At 44.0% G+C, this 24,601-nt stretch overlaps 1 protein-coding gene across 4 annotated transcripts in view; it reads left to right on the top strand.

The window, feature by feature from the left end:
- Window positions 1-464: 464 nt before the first annotated feature.
- Window positions 465-24,601, top strand: part of NELL1 (neural EGFL like 1) — a 988,017-nt gene continuing 963,880 nt past the window's right edge. For 3 of the 4 annotated variants that reach the window (XM_077287197.1, XM_077287195.1, XM_077287194.1), the window contains exon 1: window positions 540-736. In XM_077287197.1, the coding sequence (XP_077143312.1) occupies window positions 688-736 (49 nt within the window). In that variant the 5' untranslated portion in view covers window positions 540-687. Of the gene's footprint in view, window positions 737-24,601 lie in introns of all 4 variants that reach the window. The other variant, XM_077287196.1, reaches the window with a different exon arrangement.

Genomic DNA, 24,601 nt, shown 5'->3' with positions numbered 1-24,601 from the left:
TGCAGGATACATTACTAATTATGGAGTTTGGTGTGTGATACAATGTATTTACAGTTTCTAGTACAATATTGTTATTTTCCTCATTGCATGCTACTATGCCATTTCCATTGCTTTGACCTTTGCAGAAACTTGTAGCAAAATATAACATCCTGTAAATTGCTTTTGTACCTTTTGCTGCTGGTAAAAGAATAATCCACACCTGATCTCCCCCCTAGATCCAGCAGTGGAGTCAGTGAGCCCCTGAGTAATGTGCATATAGCAGGTGAGTGATAATTACAGATCTCAGTCCTTTCTGCACAACCTCTACGTCTATATGCTGGAGTTTCTGATGTGGGGCTGAACCAAAACTCCCATCAGGGTGAAGCATCACTTCCATCATCCTTTGCCCCCTTCCTCCACCCTGGCACAGCCATATACTGTGTCATTTCTGGATGTGGTGATTAATACTATGAGGGGCATGCTCCTCTTTCAGGGTGGGTGCTGCAGTGTGGAATAGGCTTGGTGCTTGTTGTTCAGCTCCCCCCTCATTGATTAGTGGTGTGTGCCCAGATCTCATTCTCCTGGAGCTTGCAAACCTTCAGTCTCATACCAGCCTTCCAGGGAGCTGCACAACTTTCAGTCTCCAACAACCTGGATGAGGATTATTTGCTGCTTCCAAACTGGGGGACAATTCTGCGCATAATACAAATGGATGGGATCTTTGCATTGCTGGCTTGTGTGCTCACAGCTAAAGCAGGTAAGACTGGCATTGCCCCCTGCACTGTGCAGCTGGGTGATATCATCCTATTGCCTTTACAGTAGGGTACCAGCTTGCAGGGTGTGTATGGGGGTCTTACAGTTTGCACTTGACCAATGCTTCTTTCTTGCATGCACTGAGATGTGGCACAGCTGGGAGCTGTATTATTGTGCTGGGCAGGTGACATATAATATACCATTGTCTTCTATAGTTGCTGTTTAAGCTGCAGCTTTGTTCTTTGCTGGCAGGGTGGGTAATTGGGTATTTGCTAGTTTGCCTGGTATAGCACTGGCTAAGAGGCTTGCATGGCACAGCTGGAAGTGCTTACTCCTTGCATGGTGATTTTGCTTTGATTAGCAGAGACCTCTTGTTCTAGAACTCAATCTAGACAATAGTCACCTGTGCATGTCATTTACAGGACTGAGCTCTACATTTTGCAAGGTGCTAATTCTGATCTCCTGCCCACTGGACAAGTACTGGCAATCTCCATCTCCTCATCTTGGTTGCAGGGGCACAATTAAGTCTACCTGTGCTCCCAGACAGGAGTAAAACCAAAGGGTCACTGATTCCACACCTGCACCAGGTTTCACCATTGCACTAATCCTACTTGCAGATCAAAGTTTCCAATTCCAAACCTCTTAATTGCAAATCTGCACTGTCCATAGAGAAGGCAATGACAGATGTCACCTTCTCCATCTTAGGACATCAGCTTTTATTGGATGTCAATGTAATCAGCCACTGCAGGGACATCCATAATCTTTACTGTCATCTCATTTAAATGTTAGCTGCCTGTGTTGCTCATTAATAATGGGCATGAACCTGTAAATGTCATGAAAGGAGACTATTATGTGTGGCAAGACCACTGTTATATCTGGATGGGGACACCTGTGTAATACCTGGTTGCCCCCAGTCACTTGCATTCCCAATGTTGGACTGTGGTGTACGCAGGGTGACCGTCACTTTTGCTGCTAAATGGTTTAGACATGATATTTTTGGGAATGACAGCCCTATCACTGGGTAATGGTGCAGGTCTGCATAGGGGGGCACTGACAGCCTTGTCATCATCTGCTGAGGAATATTGCACAGAAATGACCATGTTTCCATTAATACGCACTTTAATCAGAATTTCTCAATCACAGCAGTAATATAGGTTATCTGTTGGTGTCCTCATTGCACCATCGCTTGGTGTCTGCTCCGCACTGGAAGGCGGCAGAACTTGTTTCTTTATTATATAGTCTATTATTCAATTCTTTTATAATAAATATATCTTTTTTTTAACTTCTCTTTGGCTTGTATGAACCAATACAAAGTCTCTGAACGTCTTGCCCAAATCCCAGTCTCCTTGCCTTAGGCTCTGGATTGTGTTCTTTGAAGTGTTTTACACAGGTGAATTAGCCAGAAGACCGCTCACCGCCCATCAAAGGATTCCTATCGCCAGCATTTTCTTGATTAGCAATAGAAAAAGTCCACAGGAGAATCATTTTCTATTAATATTTTATGTATTTTCTGTCTGGGGGAAGCTGTAGTACAGGGGTAGACTTCTTAATAAGTCTGGGGGAATTGGAGGACTGAAGAGGGAAACTGCTTTCTGTCTAGGGTATCTATAGGCAAAGCATAGTGGAGAGGGGGTACGAAGCGTAGGGGATTTATTTTGGGATCTGATTTAGATACATGAAGGAATGAGAATTAGTTTGGAGAAGAATGTGTATTTTTTTGGGGGAAGGGGGGGAATAAAAAAGATGGCTGGGGATTGGCACACTGGTGCCCATTGGTGGCCACCATATTTGGATGCAAGATTGGGGGTCAGTAAATCGAACCTTTGCTCCAAGTGAAGGAAAGCTTGACTTGTAACAAGGAGCTGCCATTTTTCTTTTTGGCATCCAAATCCAATTTTTGGACGCCAAAAAATTTCAGAGGTAAATGTATTGGACCTCACCCTAGACATCAGTGTGGCCCATACTAAAAGCCCTGGTTGTAATGAGATTATATGCAGACTGGGGTCGCAGATCCTGGCCGTGATGGGAGGTGACACATTTATTGTCTATGTTTTATTCTTACCAACCTTTTTAAGATACAATCCTGATTTTGTAAAAACACGTGGACGATAATTGCATCGTTCTGCATCAGCGTCATACTGATATATATTATAGAGAGAGAGAGATATATAGCTCTGGTAATTGGGAGTTTCCTGATTCTTGATTCAGCCCTGTATAGGCTCATGTGGAGTCCGTGCACCGTATCCATGGTATAACGCTGGCACGCACGGTCATGCTTGTGCACGGCTTTAAGAAAAAAAGGACATATTCTTGCTTTATAAAGCCCAGCATTGGCAATGTATAACCATGAAGATACTTACAGTGGAATTTGGTGCTAATAATGTAGCAAAACTAATAATCCCCCCCAACTCTCATCTTTTAATGTATCTATAGAAATACCTGTATATTTTTTTGCGCTGAGGTGTTCCTATATATGGCTGTATATGATTGAATTTGCCTAGTATGGTATGTATATAAGAAACATGTGTGAAACAAACCAGAATATATGATCAACCTTAGAATCCTCTACATATCCCCCCTTCTGCTGTGGTAACAGCTCTACAGCCTCTTGGCATTGTGTCTGCAGCTTCGTCAGGTCATCAATGAATAGGTCACCTCTTTTTTGGAGGTCGTTTGTTTTTGTGACTCCTGTTTTGCAGAAGTGGTGTTGGTACACAGCTCTTTTACACAACTGTTCTAAGCCAGACTATGGCAAGAATCACTCAGCTAAGTAAATTTGAAATGACTGACCTTAATGTCTTCAATCTGGAAAATTTCTAGAACCTTTTAAGTAATCATCATGTGCAGTCATGAGGACTGTCCCAGGAAAGGAAGAGAAAAATTGTTCCTGCTGCAGAGGATAAGTTCATCGGAGTTACCAGCCTCAAAACCTGCACACTGACTGCATCTCAGATAACAGTCCTCATAAATGATACAGACATCAAGTAACAGAAACATCTCAACGTTTTCTGTCCAGAATAGACTGCGAGAAGTAGAAGATTATGGTCATATTGCTGCAAAAAAGCCACTACTGAGGACAGCAAACCAGAAGAGACTTATTGGAGCCAAACAAGACAAAGACTGGACATTAGATAAGTGGAAATCTGTCCTGTGGTCTGACGAGTCAAGATGTGAGATTTTTGGTACCTACTGCCTTTGTTAGATGCAGAAAAAGTGAGTGTGTGGTGCCCACTGTGAAGCATGGATTGGAGGTGTCATGGTGTGGAGGGCTTTGCTGGTGAAACTGTTGGTGATTTACTCCCAAATTCATGTTGACCACAGCGATCTGCAGTGACCATATCCCTTCTGGTTGGCATTTAGTGGGACCATCATTAGTGTTACAATGTTACAACAGCACAATGACCAAGATCACCTCAAGGCAATGTCACCAAGCTTGAGAAGGATGGAGGCTTCATCAGATGACACGGCCTCCAGAATCGCCTGACCTCAACCCAATGGAGATAGTTTGGTATGAGATAGTGAACTCAAAGCAGCCAATGAGTCCTGAGCACTAGTGATGAGTGAATGTGCTCGGATAATGTCTTATCAGAGCATGCTTGGGTTTTATCAGAGTATCTGGTGCGCGTGTGTGCTTGAATATTATGTTCGAGTCTCTGCGGCTGCAAGTTTTGTGGCTGTTAGGCCGGTTTCACACGTCAGTGGCTCCGGTACGTGTGGTGACAGTTTTCTCACGTACCGGAGACACTGACTCATGTAGACACATTAAAATCAATGTGTCTCTGCACATGTCAGCGTGTTTTCACGGACCGTGTGTCCGTTTGAAAAACACGGAGACATGTCAGTGTTCGTGGGAGCGCACGGATCACACGGACCCATTAAAGTCAATGGGCCCGTGTAAAACACGTACCGCACACGGATGCTGTCCGTGTGTCGTGCAGGAGACAGCGCTACAGTAAGCGCTGTCCCCCCAGCGTGTGGTGCTGAAGCCGGAATTCATTCCTTCCCCCCAGCAGCGTTCGCTGGAGAGAAGGAATGAAAAATCATTGTTTTTATTATTTTTTGTGTGTTTAAAATAAAGATCCCAGTTACCGCCCACCTCCCACCCCCTGTGCGCCCGCCCGCTGGAAATCTAATACTCACCCGGCTCGCACAGGGGGTGGGAGGCGGGCGGTGACCGGGATCTTTATTTTAAACACACACAAATTAAAAAAACACTGATTTTTCATTCCTTCTCTCCAGCGAACGCTGCTGGGGGGAAGGAATGAATTCTGGCTTCAGCACCAGATGCAGGGGACAGCGCTTATCTTTAGCGCTGTCTCGTGCACGGTCCGTGTGGTACCCAGTCGGCACACGGGCGGCACACGGCTGCCGCACGTGTGCCACACTGATGTGCCACGTGAGCACACGGTCACGGATAACTCCGGTACCGATTTTTCCGGTACTGGAATTATCTGGACGTGTGAGACTGGCCTTACATAGTCTCAACACGTGTGGGTTTTCTCTAACAAACAGGCCATTCCTTCATGTGTTGTGTCTAACAGCCGCACATCTTACAGCCGCAGGGACTCGAACATAATATTCGAGCACACCCAAGATACTCAAATAATACCTGAGCATGCTCAGATAAGACGTTATCCAAGCATGTTCGCTCAGCACTAGTGATGAGTGAGTGTACTCGTTGCTCGGGTTTTCCCGAGCACGCTTCGGTGATCGAGTATTTATTAGTGTTCGGAGATTACGTTTTCATCGCCTCAGCTGAATGATTTACATCTAATACCCAGCCTGAGTACATGTGGGGGTTGCCTGGTTGATAGGGAATCCCCACATGTAATGAAGCTGTCTAGTAGCTGTAAATCATTCAGCTGCGGCGATTAAAACTTAATCTGCGAACACTAACAAATACTCGGAGACCACCCGAGCGTGCTAGGGAAAACCCGAGCAACGAGTACACTGGCTCATCACTACTCGGCACCTCTTGGAACTCCTTCAACACTGATGGAAACCAGGTGATGACCTGATGCCCCCGCTGGGGAGAAAGCTGTCATCAGCGTAAATGAGGGGATACTATAAGGAATCTAAGATATAACATATTTTGTTTTGTCTTGCACAAATATCTTTACTATTTGTTGCCATATTTTTCTATTTGTGGTTTTGCTGCCTCCAGTCTGAGTCTACATGTGCACGATTTATTAAGAACAAAGAAAAAATTTGCATGAAAGGGTGCGTCCAAACTTCTGACTGCTTCTGTATACCCTGATCAGTTTGTATGTACAGACTGTATGAGTTGTGTGGCTGTATTTGGCCGTCTACCCTTGCTTGTGTGGCTGCGTACCCACCCTTGGTTGTGTGGCCGCGTACCCACCCTTGGTTGTGTGGCCGCGTACCCACCCTTGGTTGTGTGGCCGTCTACCCACCCTTGGTTGTGTGGCCGTCTACCCACCCTTGCATGTGTGGCCGTATAGCCTTACTTGTGTGGCTGTATATGCCTGTGTACAACTTTATAGTGACAGACTACATCTGAATCAAATTCTAATTAAGTCGGAAGGAAAAATAAAATAAATCTCTCTGTAATAATGTTTAAAATTGCAATTACCCCAGGAACATCTCCCAGCGAAATGATGTCTTAATGTGATTTCATTTCAGAAGTGAGATTGGCACGAGGTGTCCAAGTCTCATGAATTTTAATGCTCAAAATAGTATTGTTTTCCATTTGCAGGTGCTAACCCTGTAATCAGGAGAGCTAAGTGAGAAGGTACTTACATAAAATTGGATCATCTACTCTGTGCTTCACTTGTGATTTGGAGTTATTCAGATTTGCGTCGCGCAGCGACTGACTTGACGTGTGTCGGAGATTAGAGTAGATTAACCCCTCCATTGCTGGAGGCATCGAAGTGTCTCGCTATTATTTCATTCATGGTGGTACCTGCTCCGGGTGAAGCTTCTGGGGCCCCAGTGCAAAATCTGTAACGGGGTCCCGACGTGTCACTTGTAATACTGCGTCCACGTGCGTTACGTGAAATATCTGAGACCTTTTTAAGTTCTTGGGGATTGAGTGCAAATATTTTCATGCATTCGCTATAGCCAACGACGTGGACATTAGTCACCCATTGATGTCTTTCACAGTGCTATGACATAGGAGGGGAATGCATCATACATTTATCAGCTCTTGGGAATAAGAGCAGCGGGAGAAGTGTGTTGGCTTTGTGGGAGCCAGTGACCTGTCCAGTCATATTACTGAGAAGAGGACTGCAGGCGCCAGGCAATGTCATGATGCGAGGAGGGCAAAGGGGACAAATGGGGGATGAGACCTTTAAAGAGAGGGTGAAGGGCTGGAAGCGAAGGTCTCCAGCAGCACACAGTATTTCAGGTGATAATCTGGTCACTGACCTGTAATATTCACTTGCAGTATATGATGATCAGACCATATTTAACAGTTCAATTTTATGACCCTGGGTCAAAGTCAAAGGGAATACTTCCAGTTACTAGACCAAAGCTGCTAAATCTCTGACTAGCATGGAGTTCGATTTACTCAGGGGTGGGCATGTCATTGGTGCAACCTGTGCAGCTGCGCAAAGACCCAAGAGATAAGGCGCCACTACCAGATCCACAGAGGGAGGAATTGTGCGATATGAGGAGCTATTAGATTACAAAGGGCCCATATATTGTACAGGGGCCTCTTCTGTCTCTGTACGCCCATGCATGTGACAGATGTAGCAGAGCTCAGTCAGTCTTTCTGCACAGTATCATAGGCTCGCAGGTCATATTGCTGCATGATATGTGCAATGAAGATGTGTTTTTTTATTAATATGTATACTTGCTGTGCAGATTCTGGCTCCTCTCTCGACCATGAGCTCATAAGGCCTGTGTTTTGTTCCCTAGGTTCTGTGCTTGGTGGGTTTATGTAGGCAGGTTTGTCATCAAGATCCATCCAAAAACCCACTAGAAGTCAGTTACTCAGTTCTCTCCATCTGTTGTATTTCATATGACGCACACATTTCCATAATTTTTATAATTGCCTTTCGCACATTCTGACATTAAGAAGCTCTGTTCATAGACTATGCCCCCCTAAGAATATAACTACTATAATACTGCCTCTATGTACAAGAATATAACTACTATAATACTGCCCCTATGTACAAGAATATAACTACTATAATACTGCCCCCCTAAGAATATAACTACTATAATACTGCTCCTATGTACAAGAATATAACTACTATAATACTGCCTCTATGTACAAGAATATAACTACTATAATACTGCCCCTATGTACAAGAATATAACTACTATAATACTGCCCGCTATGTACAAGAATATAACTACTATAACACTGTAACTATGTACAAGAATATAACTACTATAATACTGTTCCCATGTACAAGAATATAACTACTACACTACTGCCACCTATGTACAAGAATATAGCTACTATAATACTGCTCCTATGTACAAGAATATAACTACTATAATACTGCCCCTATGTACAAGAATATAACTACTATAATACTGCCCCCCTAAGAATATAACTACTATAATACTGCCCGCTATGTACAAGAATATAACTACTATAACACTGTAACTATGTACAAGAATATAACTACTATAATACTGTTCCCATGTACAAGAATATAACTACTACACTACTGCCACCTATGTACAAGAATATAGCTACTATAATACTGCTCCTATGTACAAGAATATAACTACTATAATACTGCCCCATGTACAAGAATATAACTACTATAATACTGCCCCCCTAAGAATATAACTACTATAATACTGCCCGCTATGTACAAGAATATAACTACTATAACACTGTAACTATGTACAAGAATATAACTACTATAATACTGTTCCCATGTACAAGAATATAACTACTACACTACTGCCACCTATGTACAAGAATATAGCTACTATAATACTGCTCCTATGTACAAGAATATAACTACTATAATACTGCCCCATGTACAAGAATATAACTACTATAATACTGCCCCCCTAAGAATATAACTACTATAATACTGCCCGCTATGTACAAGAATATAACTACTATAACACTGTAACTATGTACAAGAATATAACTACTATAATACTGTTCCCATGTACAAGAATATAACTACTACACTACTGCCACCTATGTACAAGAATATAGCTACTATAATACTGCTCCTATGTACAAGAATATAACTACTATAATACTGCCCCCCTAAGAATATAACTACTATAATACTGCCCGCTATGTACAAGAATATAACTACTATAACACTGTAACTATGTACAAGAATATAACTACTATAATACTGTTCCCATGTACAAGAATATAACTACTACACTACTGCCACCTATGTACAAGAATATAGCTACTATAATACTGCTCCTATGTACAAGAATATAACTACTATAATACTGCCCCCCTAAGAATATAACTACTATAATACTGCCCGCTATGTACAAGAATATAACTACTATAATACTGCCCGCTATGTACAAGAATATAACTACTATAATACTGCCCTCTATGTACAAGAATATAACTACTATAACACTGTAACTATGTACAAGAATATAACTACTATAATACTGTTCCCATGTACAAGACTATAACTACTATACTACTGCCACCTATGTACAAGAATATAACTACTATAATACTGCCCCTATGTACAAGAATATAACTACTATAATACTGCCCCCCTAAGAATATAACTACTATAATACTGCCCGCTATGTACAAGAATATAACTACTATAACACTGTAACTATGTACAAGAATATAACTACTATAATACTGCCCGCTATGTACAAGAATATAACTACTATAATACTGCTCCTATGTAGAAGACTATAACTACTATACTACTGCCACCTATGTACAAGAATATAACTACTACACTACTGCCACCTATGTACAAGAATATAACTACTATAATACTGCCTCTATGTATGCATATGAATTTGTAGAATAATTTGTTTGTGGGATGTTATTACTATTCTGACCCCTCCTCTCTTTAGTAATACTTTTTTTTTTTTGTTCTTGTATTTGTAACTTTACATTGGGTCACCTATTTGTGGCGCAGTAAATAGAGAAGAATAGTGCTGCTGGGATCTCAGGAGCTGCGCTCTGTGTTGCTTGCACTTCTGTGCAGGAAATATCAGGTTTAACTCTCCTTTATATGAGAGCATGTTCTACTAATGTTACTTTGTAACTTGCTACTGCTGAAAATCCATTTCACATCCTATTATTACCAACACCTTTAAAATCGCAGACCCCATGTGGCGGTATTAATATAAATTTGTGCTGCAGAGACTTATAGAGATTGTTACATTGTGAACTTGTGGTTTATTACAGATATTGTCAAAATAAATTGTATGGGCAAAATACAGTTTAACCCCTTAATGACCGCCAATACGTCTTTTAACTGACCTGAGATATAAGAGAAGAGCCTCCCCATACAGGTTACAATCCAGCATCTGTCGGTTGTGCACTATAGCTGACAACTTGCTGTATCAGCCATGATCAGTGTTTGCACCATCCAAATCTGTTTAACCCCTTAGATGCTGCTGTCAGTAGTGACTACATCATTATAAATGGTTAACAGAGTGTGAGGGCTTCCTCTTTATCCAAATTGGTGCCCTCAGATCATGATTGTGTGGTCCTGATGTTTGCCATGGCACTTCACAACCAAATAGTGGCCTTAGAGTCAGACGGCTGTAGTAATCTGTTCAGAAGTTAGAGGCATTTAGGTGGTAAAAATAGTCATTTTCATTTCTGTCATGCCACTCTGCATTAATTCCTGTAAAGCACCTGAATGGTTAACAAACTAACTGACTGCAGTTTTCAATATGTCAGGGGTGCTGTTTTTAAAATGGTATCCCTTTTGGGGGTTTTCTAATATATAGGACCTCTAAAGTCACTTCAAACATGGATAAGTCCTTAAAAAAAGAAATTGTGTAAATTTCCTTGAAAATATGAAAAATTGATGCTACATTTTTAAACCTCGTAAAATTGCTAACAAAACAAAATAACATTTTACAAATGGTGCTGATGTAAAGCCGACATGTGGGAAATGTTATTTATTAATGGTTCACTGTGGTGTGACCATCTGGATTAAAGAGATAATCATTCAAATTTAGAAAAGTGCAAATTTTTTAACATTTTACTAAAATTTTTGATACTTTTTATAAATAAACACAAAACATATTGACCTAGATTTACCATTATCATAAAGTATAATGTGTCATGGAAAAACAGTCTCAAAGTCACTGGGATTTGTTGAAGCGTTGCAGAGTTATTACCACATAAAGTGACACTGGTCAGATTTCAAATATTTGGCTCCGTCACTAAGGGGTTAAAAAAACATTGTAAAAGGCATTTCTGGAAATAAAAGATGGCTAACCGCTGCTAGACGAGCTTAAAACCTTCAACGCTCCTATTAAGAATTTGAAAGTGATGTGTTTTTGTTTTTTTATTTCTACTCCTTTGTGACATTTGCAATTAGTTGGATTCCCTGAATCTAGTTAGTGGATGAGAACAATGCGGGGAACATGAAGGATTAGAATTCCTAGCAGAACAGAGTATTTCAGGAGAGGAGTGGGTTGCAATCTGTCAAGATATGTTAGTGAGAACAGGGCTGCCGATGTGAACATATGAAGGGAGATGAGTGGGAAGTCGCACACTCAGAATCGCATTGTAGAAGGAGCTGGGCCCTCAGCAGCACAGAGTATTTTAGGAACCAAGTGTTTGGGATTGTTAGGCTAGGCTCATCATTGTAGAAACTATTCAGATGATACCGCTTCTGTACAAAGTCATTACTCCTCCTGTTTCTTGCCCAATTTTCCAGCATGTGGCTCACTCACCGCAGTGTGTGGCTGTGAGACACCGGTGCACTACATGTCATGTTACACTTATTACTGTATGAGAGGACACGCGGCTCTAAGTTCAGTGAAGTGCAGTCCTTGACTTGTAGTTTTAGTCACTGTTCTGCATCTTCTTCATTATTTTCAATGCAAGAATGATAGTTTCTACCGTTCTTGTCTGTGTGGAGTATTGTTTATGGAGTGCATTTATTGTTTGCTATGTGAAGAGTAGTTGGAGGTCAGCCTTAGGGCTGTCCCACACGTCCAGATAATTCCGGTACCGGAATAAATCGGTACCGGAGTTATCCGTGTCCGTGTGCCTGGGAACTCACGGAGGCCATACGTGCGGCACACGTGTGCCGCCCGTATGGCGAGTGGGTACCACACGGAGCGTGTGGTACCCACTCTGCATGGTGCTGAGACTGCGATTCATATCTTCCCTGCAGCAGCGTTTGCTGCAGAGAAAATATGAAGAATAGTGTTTAAAATAAAGATCCATGTGTCCGCCGCCCCCCCACCCCCTGTGCGCCCCCCCCGCTGGTCAGAAAATACTTACCCGCTCCCTCGCTGCTTCCTGGTCTGGCCGCGGCTTCTCCTGCATGCGGTCACGTAGGGCCGATCATTTACAGTCATGAATATGTGGCTCCACCTCCCATAGGGGCGGAGCCGACTATTCATGATTGTAAATGATCGGCCCCACGTGACCGCATACAGTAGGAGGCGCGGCCAGACCAGGAAGGAGCGAGGGAGCGGGTAAGTATTTTCTGACCAGCGGGGGGGGCGCACAGGGTGTGGGGGGGCGGCGGACACATGGATCTTTATTTTTAACACTATTCTTCATATTTTCTCTACAGCAAACGCTGCTGCAGGGAAGATATGAATCGCGGCTTCAGCACTATGTGGGGGGGACAGCGCTTACTGTAGCGCTGTCTCCTGCACGCACACGGACCCCAGACGGAGAATGTCCGTGTGAGGTCCGTGTTTTACGCGGACCCATTGACTCTATTGGGTCCGTGTAAAACGTGCGCTCCCACGAACACTGACATGTCTCCGTGTTTGGCACACGGAGACACGGTCCGCAAAAAATCAATGACATCTGCACAGATGCATTGATTTTTATGGGTCTACGTGTGTCAGTGTCTCCGGTACGTGAGGAAACTGTCACCTCACGTACCGGAATCACTGACGTGTGAAACCGGCCTTAACTGTAGTTGTCACATCCATGAACCATACTGTTGAGATTTTGTTACCACTGATTGCTACTTTAATGTCCTGCCGCACAGCCACTATATGTGAGAATATAAAACCATCTTCACAGGAAGACCAGATTTGACTTGGGCTGTATTCACACATTCGTTGTACAGATCCTTGTGCTTATTTTTTTATTTTTTTTATTTTTTAAATGCTCATCACACACATCCATAAAGTTTCATGAATTGATAATTTGATACACACGTATGTTTTTAAAAACAGATCTTTGCACACAATCCCTGAGATTCCAGGATTTCCTATTTTTCAGAGTTTGCAGATCAAATTCAGCTATTTTGGTAAAATGGATGACACAGAGTAGAATGGATGTGAAAATGGAAACAGATTTGTGAATGTAGCCGTATAATATTGAATTATATGACTCTGTCCTTCACGCATATTGACCTTGTGGGAAATGATTGAAACATTTTGTTTGAGGGACTGTGATGGGGTCTTATGAGATGCCCAGAATAATAATGGGGTTCAGATTCACCCCATATAATATCAGGATGTTAACAGGATTTTCCAGGTTTGGAAAAGCATGGCTTCTTACTTCTGTTTCTAGAACTAACTAGAACACTACCTGTTTATGGTTGTCTGATGTATTGCAGCTCCATTGAAGTTATAGTGTGGTGCTGTTTTTGAAGGAAAAAAGGCTTTTATGTTTTTACTCTTGAACTAATTTTCCAAGAGGCATTTGGCAAAAAAAGTCCAAGAGGCTGCTGTAAAAAGGATGACTATCTAAATGTTTTAAGTATTTTATGCTTCCGTTCCATGTTGAATGGGACAAATCCAACACCTTTAGAGAAATTTCAAAAGACACGTAGCAATATCACCATATTGACACCAAAGAAGCGCAGCAGTGCACTTGACTTCTGCCCACTTGTGCCACTTTGCACTGTATTATTTTTGTAGTTTGTGGTGGAGCAGTGAGCCATAGACAATGGCATGCAAGTCATCAGCGTCCGGACGTAGGTGCCACAATGATGTCGCTGCACTGCGCTTCCTGTGTCCAGGAAGAAGCAGATTTGCTTGGCTTAGGAAAGTGTAAACTTTTTTTTTTGTGAGGGTTGGCACAATGGTGGTATTATTACTATCGGAGGGGGCACTTGGGGCACCTAAAAGTATTGTTGCTGGCTAGGGGCCTCAGTGCATGCCTTGCTCTGTGTGTTGTCAGCCCACCATATGCCACTTGTCTCGTCCTCCTCTACCCCAAAGTATCATGGTCCATTGTAAATATATTTTTTTATTAGATCTGTTGTTAGTTTAACTAGTTAATATTTGGCTCCAGTCAGTCCCAAGTATAATCTGCCTCCATCTGTCAAGTTCTGTGCAGATTCTGTGTGACTTTGCAGGTGAGCTGACACTATTTATCCAGACAAGCAAAAGGATCTAACAACTTGGATGGAGATTTTTGTACTTTGAGGTAAGGGATAATATGTATTTTTAATAGCTGCTAATGTGACGATGCAAAGAATTTAAGTGGGATATTGGATTGTGCGATTTCCTCATCATCAGCACATAGTATTTCAGAAGAGGTATGTGTTGAACTTCTGAAAGGCAGTGATGGGGGTGATGATGATGACCGTACATGTCACACATTGTCAAAGTGCAGACAAGTGGGAGATTTACAGTTTAGTGCAGTGCAGAGAATTTCAGGAGAGGAATATATTAATCTATTCACTCATGATGTTGGTGAGGAGAGGGTGGCATGTGACTAGTGTCGGACTGGGGTGCCAAGGGCCCACCGCTAACATTGACTATTGGGGGGCCCACTTTTCACCTGCATACAAATGCTACATTACCCTCATTCATAAATGTACCTATATCTCTATATGATAATGAACTGGGTTGTTTGATTAATGAATGATGAGATGCTGCTTTTTTCTGTATAGAGTGAATCAAGTGAATTATGCCAAGTACTGCCCATACAGTGGGGTTGGGGGTCCAGATCTGCACATGGGCCCACCGGGGGATTTGCCTGTTACCCTATTGGCCAGTCCGAGCATGCATGTGACAATGGCAATGTCATGAGAAGGGTAAGTGATCCACCTAGGAGATCAGACTGAAAATTTCATAATAGAAGGAGCTGGATCAACAGCCGCACAGAGTATTTCAGGAGAGTAGAGTGCTGCTTTGTGGAGGTATTAGCTTGTGTACTTTTAGGGGAAGGCTGCTTGTGACAAGATCAATGTCAGGATTTGAAGATAGAACTAGAAACAAGTGAGAGATCATAAACCAAGAAACGTTCACCAGCAGCACAGTGTATTTCAGGAATGGAGTGTGCTGATCCTGTAAGGGGCACTGACTATTCTACTTGCACTATACGATTACTGAGGACAGAGCTGCGTGCTATAGGGCCCTAATGTTATAATATGAGAGGGGGGAATGGAGACAAGTGTGAAGGGCAGAGCCTTACAGCAGCACAGAGTGTTTCAGGAGCAAAAGGCAACGACCTAGCCAGTTATCTGATAGCATAAGCGAGGAAAGGGATGCATGTGATAGGGACAGGAAGCCATGAAGTGACACGTGGAATGGAAATAAGTAGACAAGGCAAGGTTCCATAGCAGCACAGAGTATTTCAGAGGAAGGTTTTCCAACTTATGAATCTATTAGTAAGGGCGCCTTCTTTTTTTTTTTTGTATTATTTTGAACACGTTTTCCCTTGTGACCATGAATAAACCCCAGAGAGGAGTGCAGCATGATCACGGCTTTTTTTTTTTTTGCACTAATAATAATAATAATTAATCCTTTTAGTACCAATGCTGAGATGCTTCCACCTCCCCGAGGTCATTCTCCACTGATTCCCAGTATGGTAATGCTTCTATCCGGAATAGCCCATTTTATAGCGGCTTATTTGCGGGATCAAGCCCCCAGCTCCCTGCCTGGCGTGTACGGTATAGAATAGGATGGAAATCTATTTAAAACGAGAAACTATTTTGCCTTTCATGACTTTTATCATTGGCGCTCAAAAAGAAACTCGGTCCGACGTTCGTCACATGTGACAAAATCTCCTGCAAACACAAAGGCCCCTTGATGTCTCTCCTCTTCCCTCCGTTCCAATTTATTTTATTTTTTTTTATGTCGTAATCTGCTGTCTCCTAGTTACAGGGAGGCAAAATAACTTCCATCTCCAAACACCATCAAACGGGGCGACGTCCCATCCTCCCGCCGCCTGCGCCGCGCTTTTACTTTGCTTTATTTGCTTGCTGTAAAAAATATAAAAATCCCTTTTTGCACACAACAATGAATATAAATGGAGTATTTAGGTCAGCGATGCATTTTCCTTGGAATCCCCAGGAGGGTTCTTTATAGCGGAGGCAGTGTGATCACAGGTGGTGGAAAGCGCTCGCTATATTAAAGGGACGCCTGTGTTCATTAATTATTAATTAAATACTCTGTTATTAAATGTCTGCATGACTCCCCCGAATGATGGCAGGGACAGAGCCGAGCCGCATCGGCTGCAGAGAAATTCCCAATTTTTGGGATTGCATAAAAAATGTTTAACAATCCATGACGGATCGGAAACATTATTTCATTTTTATTTATTTTTTTGCGGTTAGCGGCCATTTAGGCTAGGCATTGGCTGACTGCAGGGGACATGAAATCTTTCAGTCTATATTTTGTTTCAAATGACTGATACCAGAAAGCAATAGTAGCAGTACAGTAGCCTAATCGACTAAGCTATTATTCTGTTATCAGCCATTGATGGCTAAATGATTTCAGAAATCCTATAATCGGCCACAGCCCAGTCTAAGTGGCTGATAACAGGGAGTTGTAACTTTGAATCAAACAATACTTAAGTCTTTTGCTTTCTGTTATCAGCCATAGTAGACTTGCAGTTGCCTGAATGATTTTTAAGAAGCTCCAGCCAATGTGGCTGATAGCAGGGAACTGTTGATTAAGTTGTACAATGCTAAGATCTATTGCTCCCTGTTATCAGCCATATAGACCTGACAGTACAGTTATCATCCAGCCCACATATACTTCCCAAAATGGCTGATACCAGAAAGCAATAGATTGGATTTAGTAGGTGTTTGAAACTGTTGCTTCCTGAATATTAGTGATTTTGAGCTGGATGTGGAATGAATAATTTTGCAACTGTATAAAAAAAACCTGAATGGCTAATATCAGTGCTGGACTGTAATAGGTCACTGATATCGGCCGCTCCTCCTATATTACTGCTGGACTGTAATAATAGGTCCCTGATATCGGCCGCTCCTATCACTGCTGGACTGTAATAAGAGGTCACTGATATCGGCCGCTTCTCTTATATCACTGCTTCTTACTATATTACATTAGTTCTCCTCTTATAATGCTGCTGTGCTGTTATAATCCCTGGTCTGTAGATTTACTGTTCCTTTAGCTCTTGTATATGATCACTGACAGATTTCTGATGAGTTTTGTTGATCGCCCCCTGTGGTCCCTCATATCTGTCATTGCCGTTTTGTATGTGTGAAGCCCCCTATAAGCCCCTCGGAATGTCATCGGTGTACACCCGGAGCTGCTGGTGCAGTCGCGGAGTGTGCGGTGACTTTGCCGACACCTTTGTGTTGTGACCGGATTTTGCCTTTCATCCTTGATGATGAAACCTGACTTGGGAGTTTCATCATGTAGAAATGTGACGTAAATGGCCGCTCCTGTGCCTTTAATAAAAACACGCTGATCTAATCTGTTTGTGCAGTGGATACAGATCATGAAAGTCTCATCCCAGGAGACCCCACAACCATTATAGGAACATTGTTGCAAATATCACTTTGTTATTGGGTTTGTAGACTTTCGCAATCATTTGTTTTGCTCCGATGCATCCACGATAATGCAAGTAACTCCCCAACCGTTTTGGTTTTACAGCTCTCCTGCACTGATGTAGTCACATATAGGCTAGAGACGTTACCTGTCTTGAGAGGGTCTGGTGGTCTGCATACATATCAGAATGCCAGGCCAGATCCACAGTGTTTGCTAGGTTATCCCCCATTAGTCTTAACGGATCAAGGGGTCCAAAGTGATGACAGAGGGAACATAGTAAGACAGGTGGCAGTCATACTGCACAGGGCTTGTAATCTGAGAAAATTGAGATGCATAGATCTGCGTAGGATAATTGAAGGCATGGCCATTGGGCATTGAGCAGTTGCAGTCACCGTTCACAATACAGTGAGCAGCATCTGTGATCACTCCGCAGCACTCTGATTGATTGACAGCTCACAGAGCACTGATGTACTGCAGAGCGAGCTGTCAATCAAACTGCCAGGAAGTGACTACAGCCATAGCTCGTAGTATAGTGAGTGGTGACGATAGCTGCTCCATGCACGTCGCCAGTAGTGGAAGCCGGCAGCTCCCAGAAGGAAACAAGTAAATGTTTCCCTGTAGCCGAGCTTTCGGTAAGGTACCAAGCAGCATTGTAATGCCATCGACGAGAAGACTTAGCCTGCATTTGAAGGTAGGGAGACACGGGGAGTCAGCGGTCCCCTAGCCGAAAGTGCTTGTGGAGCAATGGCCGGGGGACCACCACGGTGCAGGAAGACTACCGTACACAAGATGAGGTGCTAACAACAAAGGGTAGATTTATTGGAAGGCAAGGAATGAAGTGGATGAGAAAGATGCAAACAGGAGTATGCAATTGCAAAAGATAATTTACAAGAGTTATATTCTTTAGCTTATCCGTAAAATAGCACAGTGCTCCAACTATTACAGAATCAACTCACGGTGATGTTGGGGACTCAGATCCAGTCCCGGGGGCCCCCAACAGTCTAGTACGGTGGTGCGCACGGCTTTCTGACAGCTCCGTGAAACGTGGTCTTCTCCTTGCTTCTGGGTCCAGGAGGTGCTCCTGGAAACTGTAAATCCCTTTCTCGATATCTTCGTGGCCTCTCAAACTCACACAGGACAGCAACTCTCGCTGCACCCGGAAAAGTCTGTCAAATTTTACAAGTCCACTACGTTACAGGCTGTGGGTCCTCTCTTGCAGAAAACAGCACAAAGTTCTCTCTACAGCAGCTTCAGCTCACACACTGTTCAGGCTCCACTCCCACCCTCTGCACAGTCCAGCTCATTTACACAGTCTATTGCAGGGGAGAAGCAGAACATTCCATCACACCAGACAAGGGGGTGCAGTCTCTTAAAGTGACAGCGTGTTCCTTACTGTCCATAACAGCACCACCCTCTTGCATGCCTCCCTTCTTAATGATGGTCGTCCTCGGCCATCACAGCATCAAGGTCAAAGTGTAATGAAGGAACGTGCAATGCGGAAACAGCACCTATAGAGGAGGCAACAAAGTTGGAAAAACAGACAGAGCACACTGTTCTACATATCGGACTGGTGGAACCCCTGCATTAGACCTCTGGGATCTCCGAAGCTCTTGGTTGTCAGGCAAGGCATAACTATCTTCCAGAGGAACTCTTGCTGCAGGAGTCATCATGGGCTCTTGTCTGGTCTCATCCTGGTGGTACTGGTACATCCATGAGATTACCGTCTCTGTGTGGCTGAGGACCCCCTACTGGCTCAGGGACGGTCCACCACTTGTCATCGATTTTTCACCATCAGGCATGACAGATTCAGGAAGTGGAGTAGTGCCTTCAGGTGACAATGGCGTAGAACAGATCTCAGACTGGCAGGGCCGCAGCATATTTCTGTGAAGTATTCTAGGGGCGGACGCCCCACTCTCAATCTGCACCTTGTAGACAGGGCTGTTGGCATACACTCACTTAATTACTCTGTAAGGCTGTTCTTCCCATCTCTCACTTAGTTTTCACTTGGGGCGTTTCTCTCTGACTAATACTCGGTCTCTGGGTTGGAGAAGTAATTCTTGAGTCGGTTTACGGTCCGTATGTTCTTTTTCTTGCAGCTGCTGAGCCGCCAACCACCATATCGTTTGTAATCGTTGCCGGTGCTCTTTCAACCATGAGGTGACAGTTCGCTCCATCAGCTTCTCTGGCTGTTCCAAATTCAGCTCAATGATCTCTCGTCCAGCTCTTCCAAAGCAGTAGATAGGGGGTATAACCCATGGTGGAGTGGACCTGATTGTTGTAGGTCCAGACCAACTCTGGCAGGTAGTCTGGCCAACACACCTTCTTATCCTCCTCCAAAGTTCTCAGCATTTGAAGTAAGGTTCGGTTGAAGTGTTCATATGCTTTGTTGCCTTGAGGATGGTAAGGGGTGGTCCGGGACTGCTCGATGCCATACATACGATACAGTTCTTCCATCACCTTGCCTTGGATACATGTGCCTTGGTCGGAGTGGATGCACTTTGGGCACCCATACACCCGGATGAAGTCTTGCAGATGGCCCGCGCCGCCGATTCTGCAGTCGTGTGACTACTGCGAACTTAGAGAAATGATCGGTCATCACCAAATAGTCCTGTAGCCCCCGGGCCGAGTCCCACGAGGAGATAGTCGATCATCAAGACTTCTAGCGGCTCCTGAGTTTGTATGGTCCAGATGGGTGCCCTCTGTTCGGTACTCTTAATGAGGTCACATACTCGACATTGCTGGCAAACCTCATCCACCACAGACTTCTACCGGGGGCAATACACATACCACTGTAACCATTGGTAGGTCTTTGTGGGCCCGAAGTGAGCTCCAAATTTGTGGGCTTCTTTAGCTACATCTTGAGCCATTCTTCCTGGGATGACCACCTTACTTCCATATCTTTTGGCTGTTGTCTCTTGCGATATAGCACTGACTCTCGCACTTCCAGTCTATCCCACTGGTGTAACACACTCTTCATTTCAGAGTCCAGATCATCTTTCTCTTGTTTGCTGGGCTTCCGCTTCTGAGTTACCCACCATTTCATCTGTCTCAGCCCTTCGTCTTCATCCTGAACATGTCCCCATTCCTCATTGGTTCCCCCAGAGACCGGGGTAATGCGCAGGCCTCCCTTCTTGACTGGGCCGCAACCACTGGGGGCTTAAACTTACGAAAGTCTGGGGTTTCGTCCTCTTCGAGTTGCTCATCGAGATCCCCCATTGGAGTCTCCAGTCACTCTTGACAGCCCATCAGCATTTGTGTTTTCGGTAGCAGAGCGATAACTGATGGTAAAGTAAAACTTGGCTAGGCGGGCCACCCACTATTGTTCTAAGGCCCCCAATTTAGCATTCTCAAGGTGGGCCAGGGGATTATTGTCTGTTCGAACTTGAATCTTGGTCCCTGTCAGGAAGCCCGCAAACTTCTCTGTCATGGCCCACACCAGGGCCAGGAGCTCTAACCGGAAGGAGCTGTAATTGTGAGGGTTTCTTTCGCTGTCTCGCAGGGAGCTGCTGGCATACCCGATGACTCTCTCATGTCCATCCTCTATCTGAGTAAGTACTGCACCGAGTCTATGAAGGCTACCATCTGTGTACAACAGGAACGGTTGATCGAAGTCTGCGTAGGCCAAAATCGGGGCTGAGGTAAGGGCATTCTTTATAGCCTGGAAGGCCTCATCTTGTCTCTAGGCCCAATGGATGCACTGGGTCTTCGGTACTCCAGCGGTCCCCTCAGCAGCTCATTGAGAGGACCCGCCACCTTCGCGAAGTCTTTAACAAACCGGCGGTAGTACCCGGCGAGCTCCAGAAAGGCCTGGAGTTCTCTCACTGTTCGAGGGACTGGCCACTTCTGAATAGCAGCCACTTTTTCTGGTGAGGGTAGAACTCCATCTTGTGACACTGTGGCCCAGGTACTCAATTTCTCTTGAAAAGGTGGCACTTCTTTGGATTCACCTTCAAGTTATTAGCCCGCAGTCTTCCGAGTACCTGTCCAAGCCGGGCAAGGTGTTCTACGAATGAGGCCGAAAACACAATGATGTCATCCAGATAGATCAGGGTAGCCTCAAAATTTAAGTCTCCCAAATACTTTTCCATGAGCCGTTGAAACGTGCCCGGAGCATTGGAGAGCCCGAAGGGCATCCGGTTAAACTCGAACAGCCCCATAGGGAGGATGAAGGCATTTTTTTTCTTTGTTTTTCTCTGCCACGGCTACTTGCCAGTATCTGCTTGCTAGTTCCAGGGTGGAGAAGTACTTGGCTTTCCCCAACGCTGTCAAGGATTCCTCGATGCGGGGCAACGGATACGAGTCTCGAACAGTGCAGGCATTGAGTTTCCTGTAATCTACACAGAACCAGATGGTCCCATCCTTTTTCTTGACGAGTACCACCGGGGCTGCCCAAGGGCTCCGACTACACTGTGTTCCAAATTATTATGCAAATTAGATTTAAGTGTCATAAAGATTTAATTGTTTTGTTTTTCAAATAAACTCGTGGATGGTATTGTATCTCAGGGCTCAATGGATCACTGAAATCAATCTGAAACACGTGATAATTAGTTTTCCAGGTGATTCTAATTAAAGGAAAACTACTTAAAAATGATCCACATTATTAAGCAGGTCACAGGTTTCAAGCAATATGGGAAATAAAAAGTATCTCTCTGTTGCTGAAAAGCATCAAATAGTGCAATGCCTTGGTCAAGGGGTGAAAACAATAGATATTTCCCGAAAACTTAAGCGTGATCATCATACTGTTAAGAGATTTGTGGCTGAATCTGAGCACAGACGTGTTCGTGCTGATAAAGGCAGAATGAGGAAGGTTTCTGCCAGGCAAGTTCATCGGATTAAGAGAGCAGCTGTTAAAAAGCCATTACAAACCAGCAAACAGATATTTGAAGCTGCTGGTGCCTCTGGAGTCCCTCGATCTTCAAGGTGTAGGATCCTTCAAAGGCTTGCTGTGGTGCATAAACCTACTATTCGGCCACCCCTAAACAGTGTTCACAAGCAGAAACAGTTGCAGTGGGCCCAGACATACATGAAGACTAATTTTCAAACAGTCTTGTTTACTGATGAGTGTCGAGCAACTGTGGATTGTCCAGATGGATGGAGTAGTGGATGGTTGGTGGATGTCCACCATGTCCCAACAAGGCTGCGATGTCAGCAAGGAGGTGGAGGAGTCATGTTTTGGTCCGGAATAATGGGGAAACAGCTGGTAGGGCCCTTTAAGGTTCCTGAAGGTGTGAAAATGACCTCTGCAAAGTATATAAAGTTTCTGACTGACAACTTTCTTCCATGGTATAAAAAGGAGAAACGTGCCTTCAGGAGCAAAATCATCTTCATGCATGACAACGCACCATCTGATGCTGCAAAGAATACCTCTGAGACACTGGCTGCTATGGGCTTAAAAGGAGATAAACTCATGGTGTAGCCACCATCTTCCCCTGACCTCAACCCTATAGAGAACCTTTGGAGTATCATCAAGCAAAAGATCTATGAGGGTGGGAGGCAGTTCACACCAAAACAGCAGCTCTGGGAGGCAATTCTGACTTCACGCAAAGAAATACAAGCAGAAACTCTCCAAAAACTCACAAGTTCAATTAATGCAAGAACTGTGAAGGTGATATCAAAGAAGGGGTCCTATGTTAACATGTAACTTGGCCTGTTAGGATGTTTTGGAGTTAAATAGCTTTTTTGTTCAGTGAATGTGACCTCCTAATGCCGCAAATTCTACAAATGAGCATTTTCAGTTCTTTAAAACATATCAAGTGTTTAGAAATTATACTGTGCCTAATAATTTGGAACAGTGCATTTTGAGTTTTTATTCATTTTGGAGATTATACTGTTATCATTGGGAGGTTTCCCAATAAAATTCGATGTATATTCTAACGGGTGATGACTTTTATTAGACTGACTATCATTTGCCCCGACCTTTTAGGAAAATCCGAGAAAAATGTAATTTGCATAATAATTTGGAACATAGTGTACTCTGCACCACTCCTGAATCCAGCATCTGCCTCAGTAATGTTTTCACCTCTTGATACATCTTGGGAGGGATCTGCCGGTATCGTTCTCGAATTGGACGAGCTTCTCCGGTCGGTATCTCATGCGTGATGGCTTCAGTACAGCCGAAATCCTTGGCGTGACAGGCGAATGCGGCCTGATTTTCCCACAGCATAGCTTCTATTGCTTGCACATACTCAGGGCCCAGAGCCTTCACATCCACTTCTATTTGATCAAGGATGACCCGTCCACTCTACTCCGTGGATGGCGTCTCTTCGGGCCGTGCAGCAACTGCTAGGGTCCACTCCACACCTTCTTTCGGCGATAAAGACATCTCCTTCTGACTCACCACTTCACCCTTATGTAGGTACACCAGGGCTAGATCTGTGCCTCTTGGCAAGGTGACCTCCCTGAGGCCCACATTCAAAGGCTTTATTTGGGGAAATGTCCTCGCTGGACCACAGCTATCGTACGAGCTATCATGACTTCTTGGTCCACTCCTCCGCCTACCACAGGCTGAACAATAACTTCCATCCAGTCAAGGTTGCGATGCGTCCCCACTGGAAGGTATACATACTATAGTTTCTTGCACGGGAGGCAGGACTACAGGTTCTTTACCAGGAGCCCTGATGACCCATACGGTCTGATAGGATGGCACACTCTTCTGCGTCCCACAGACGCGGATCAGTCGTTGAAGGGCTTGTTGAGTAGGCTTATGTGTAGTAGCCTTCCAATATCCAGGTCCCCGTTTGGTAAACATAATCTGACCGAGTTCACGTAGGATATTCATTCCCAGTACTACAGGCACATCTTCTTTGATAGGCTCAGGGACTAGCAGGATCCCTTTTCTCCCCACTTCTTGCTCACAGATTTGAATTTTCATCCACACGACCCCTGTGACTGGGATCGGTTTGTTGGCAGCAAACAACCGGATCAATGTCTCTTTTCCTGGCTTGGCCAGGGCCTGGAAATGCTGCTTGAAGTACGCTTCTGGCATCGTTGTCACTTGTGACCCGGTATCTATCAGGCA

The sequence above is a fragment of the Ranitomeya variabilis genome, chromosome 2, assembly GCF_051348905.1.
Source record: "Ranitomeya variabilis isolate aRanVar5 chromosome 2, aRanVar5.hap1, whole genome shotgun sequence".
In the NCBI taxonomy this organism is placed as follows: domain Eukaryota; kingdom Metazoa; phylum Chordata; class Amphibia; order Anura; family Dendrobatidae; genus Ranitomeya; species Ranitomeya variabilis.
The sequence above is the reverse complement of the archived record's forward strand: the minus strand, read 5'-3'. Positions and strand labels throughout refer to the sequence as shown.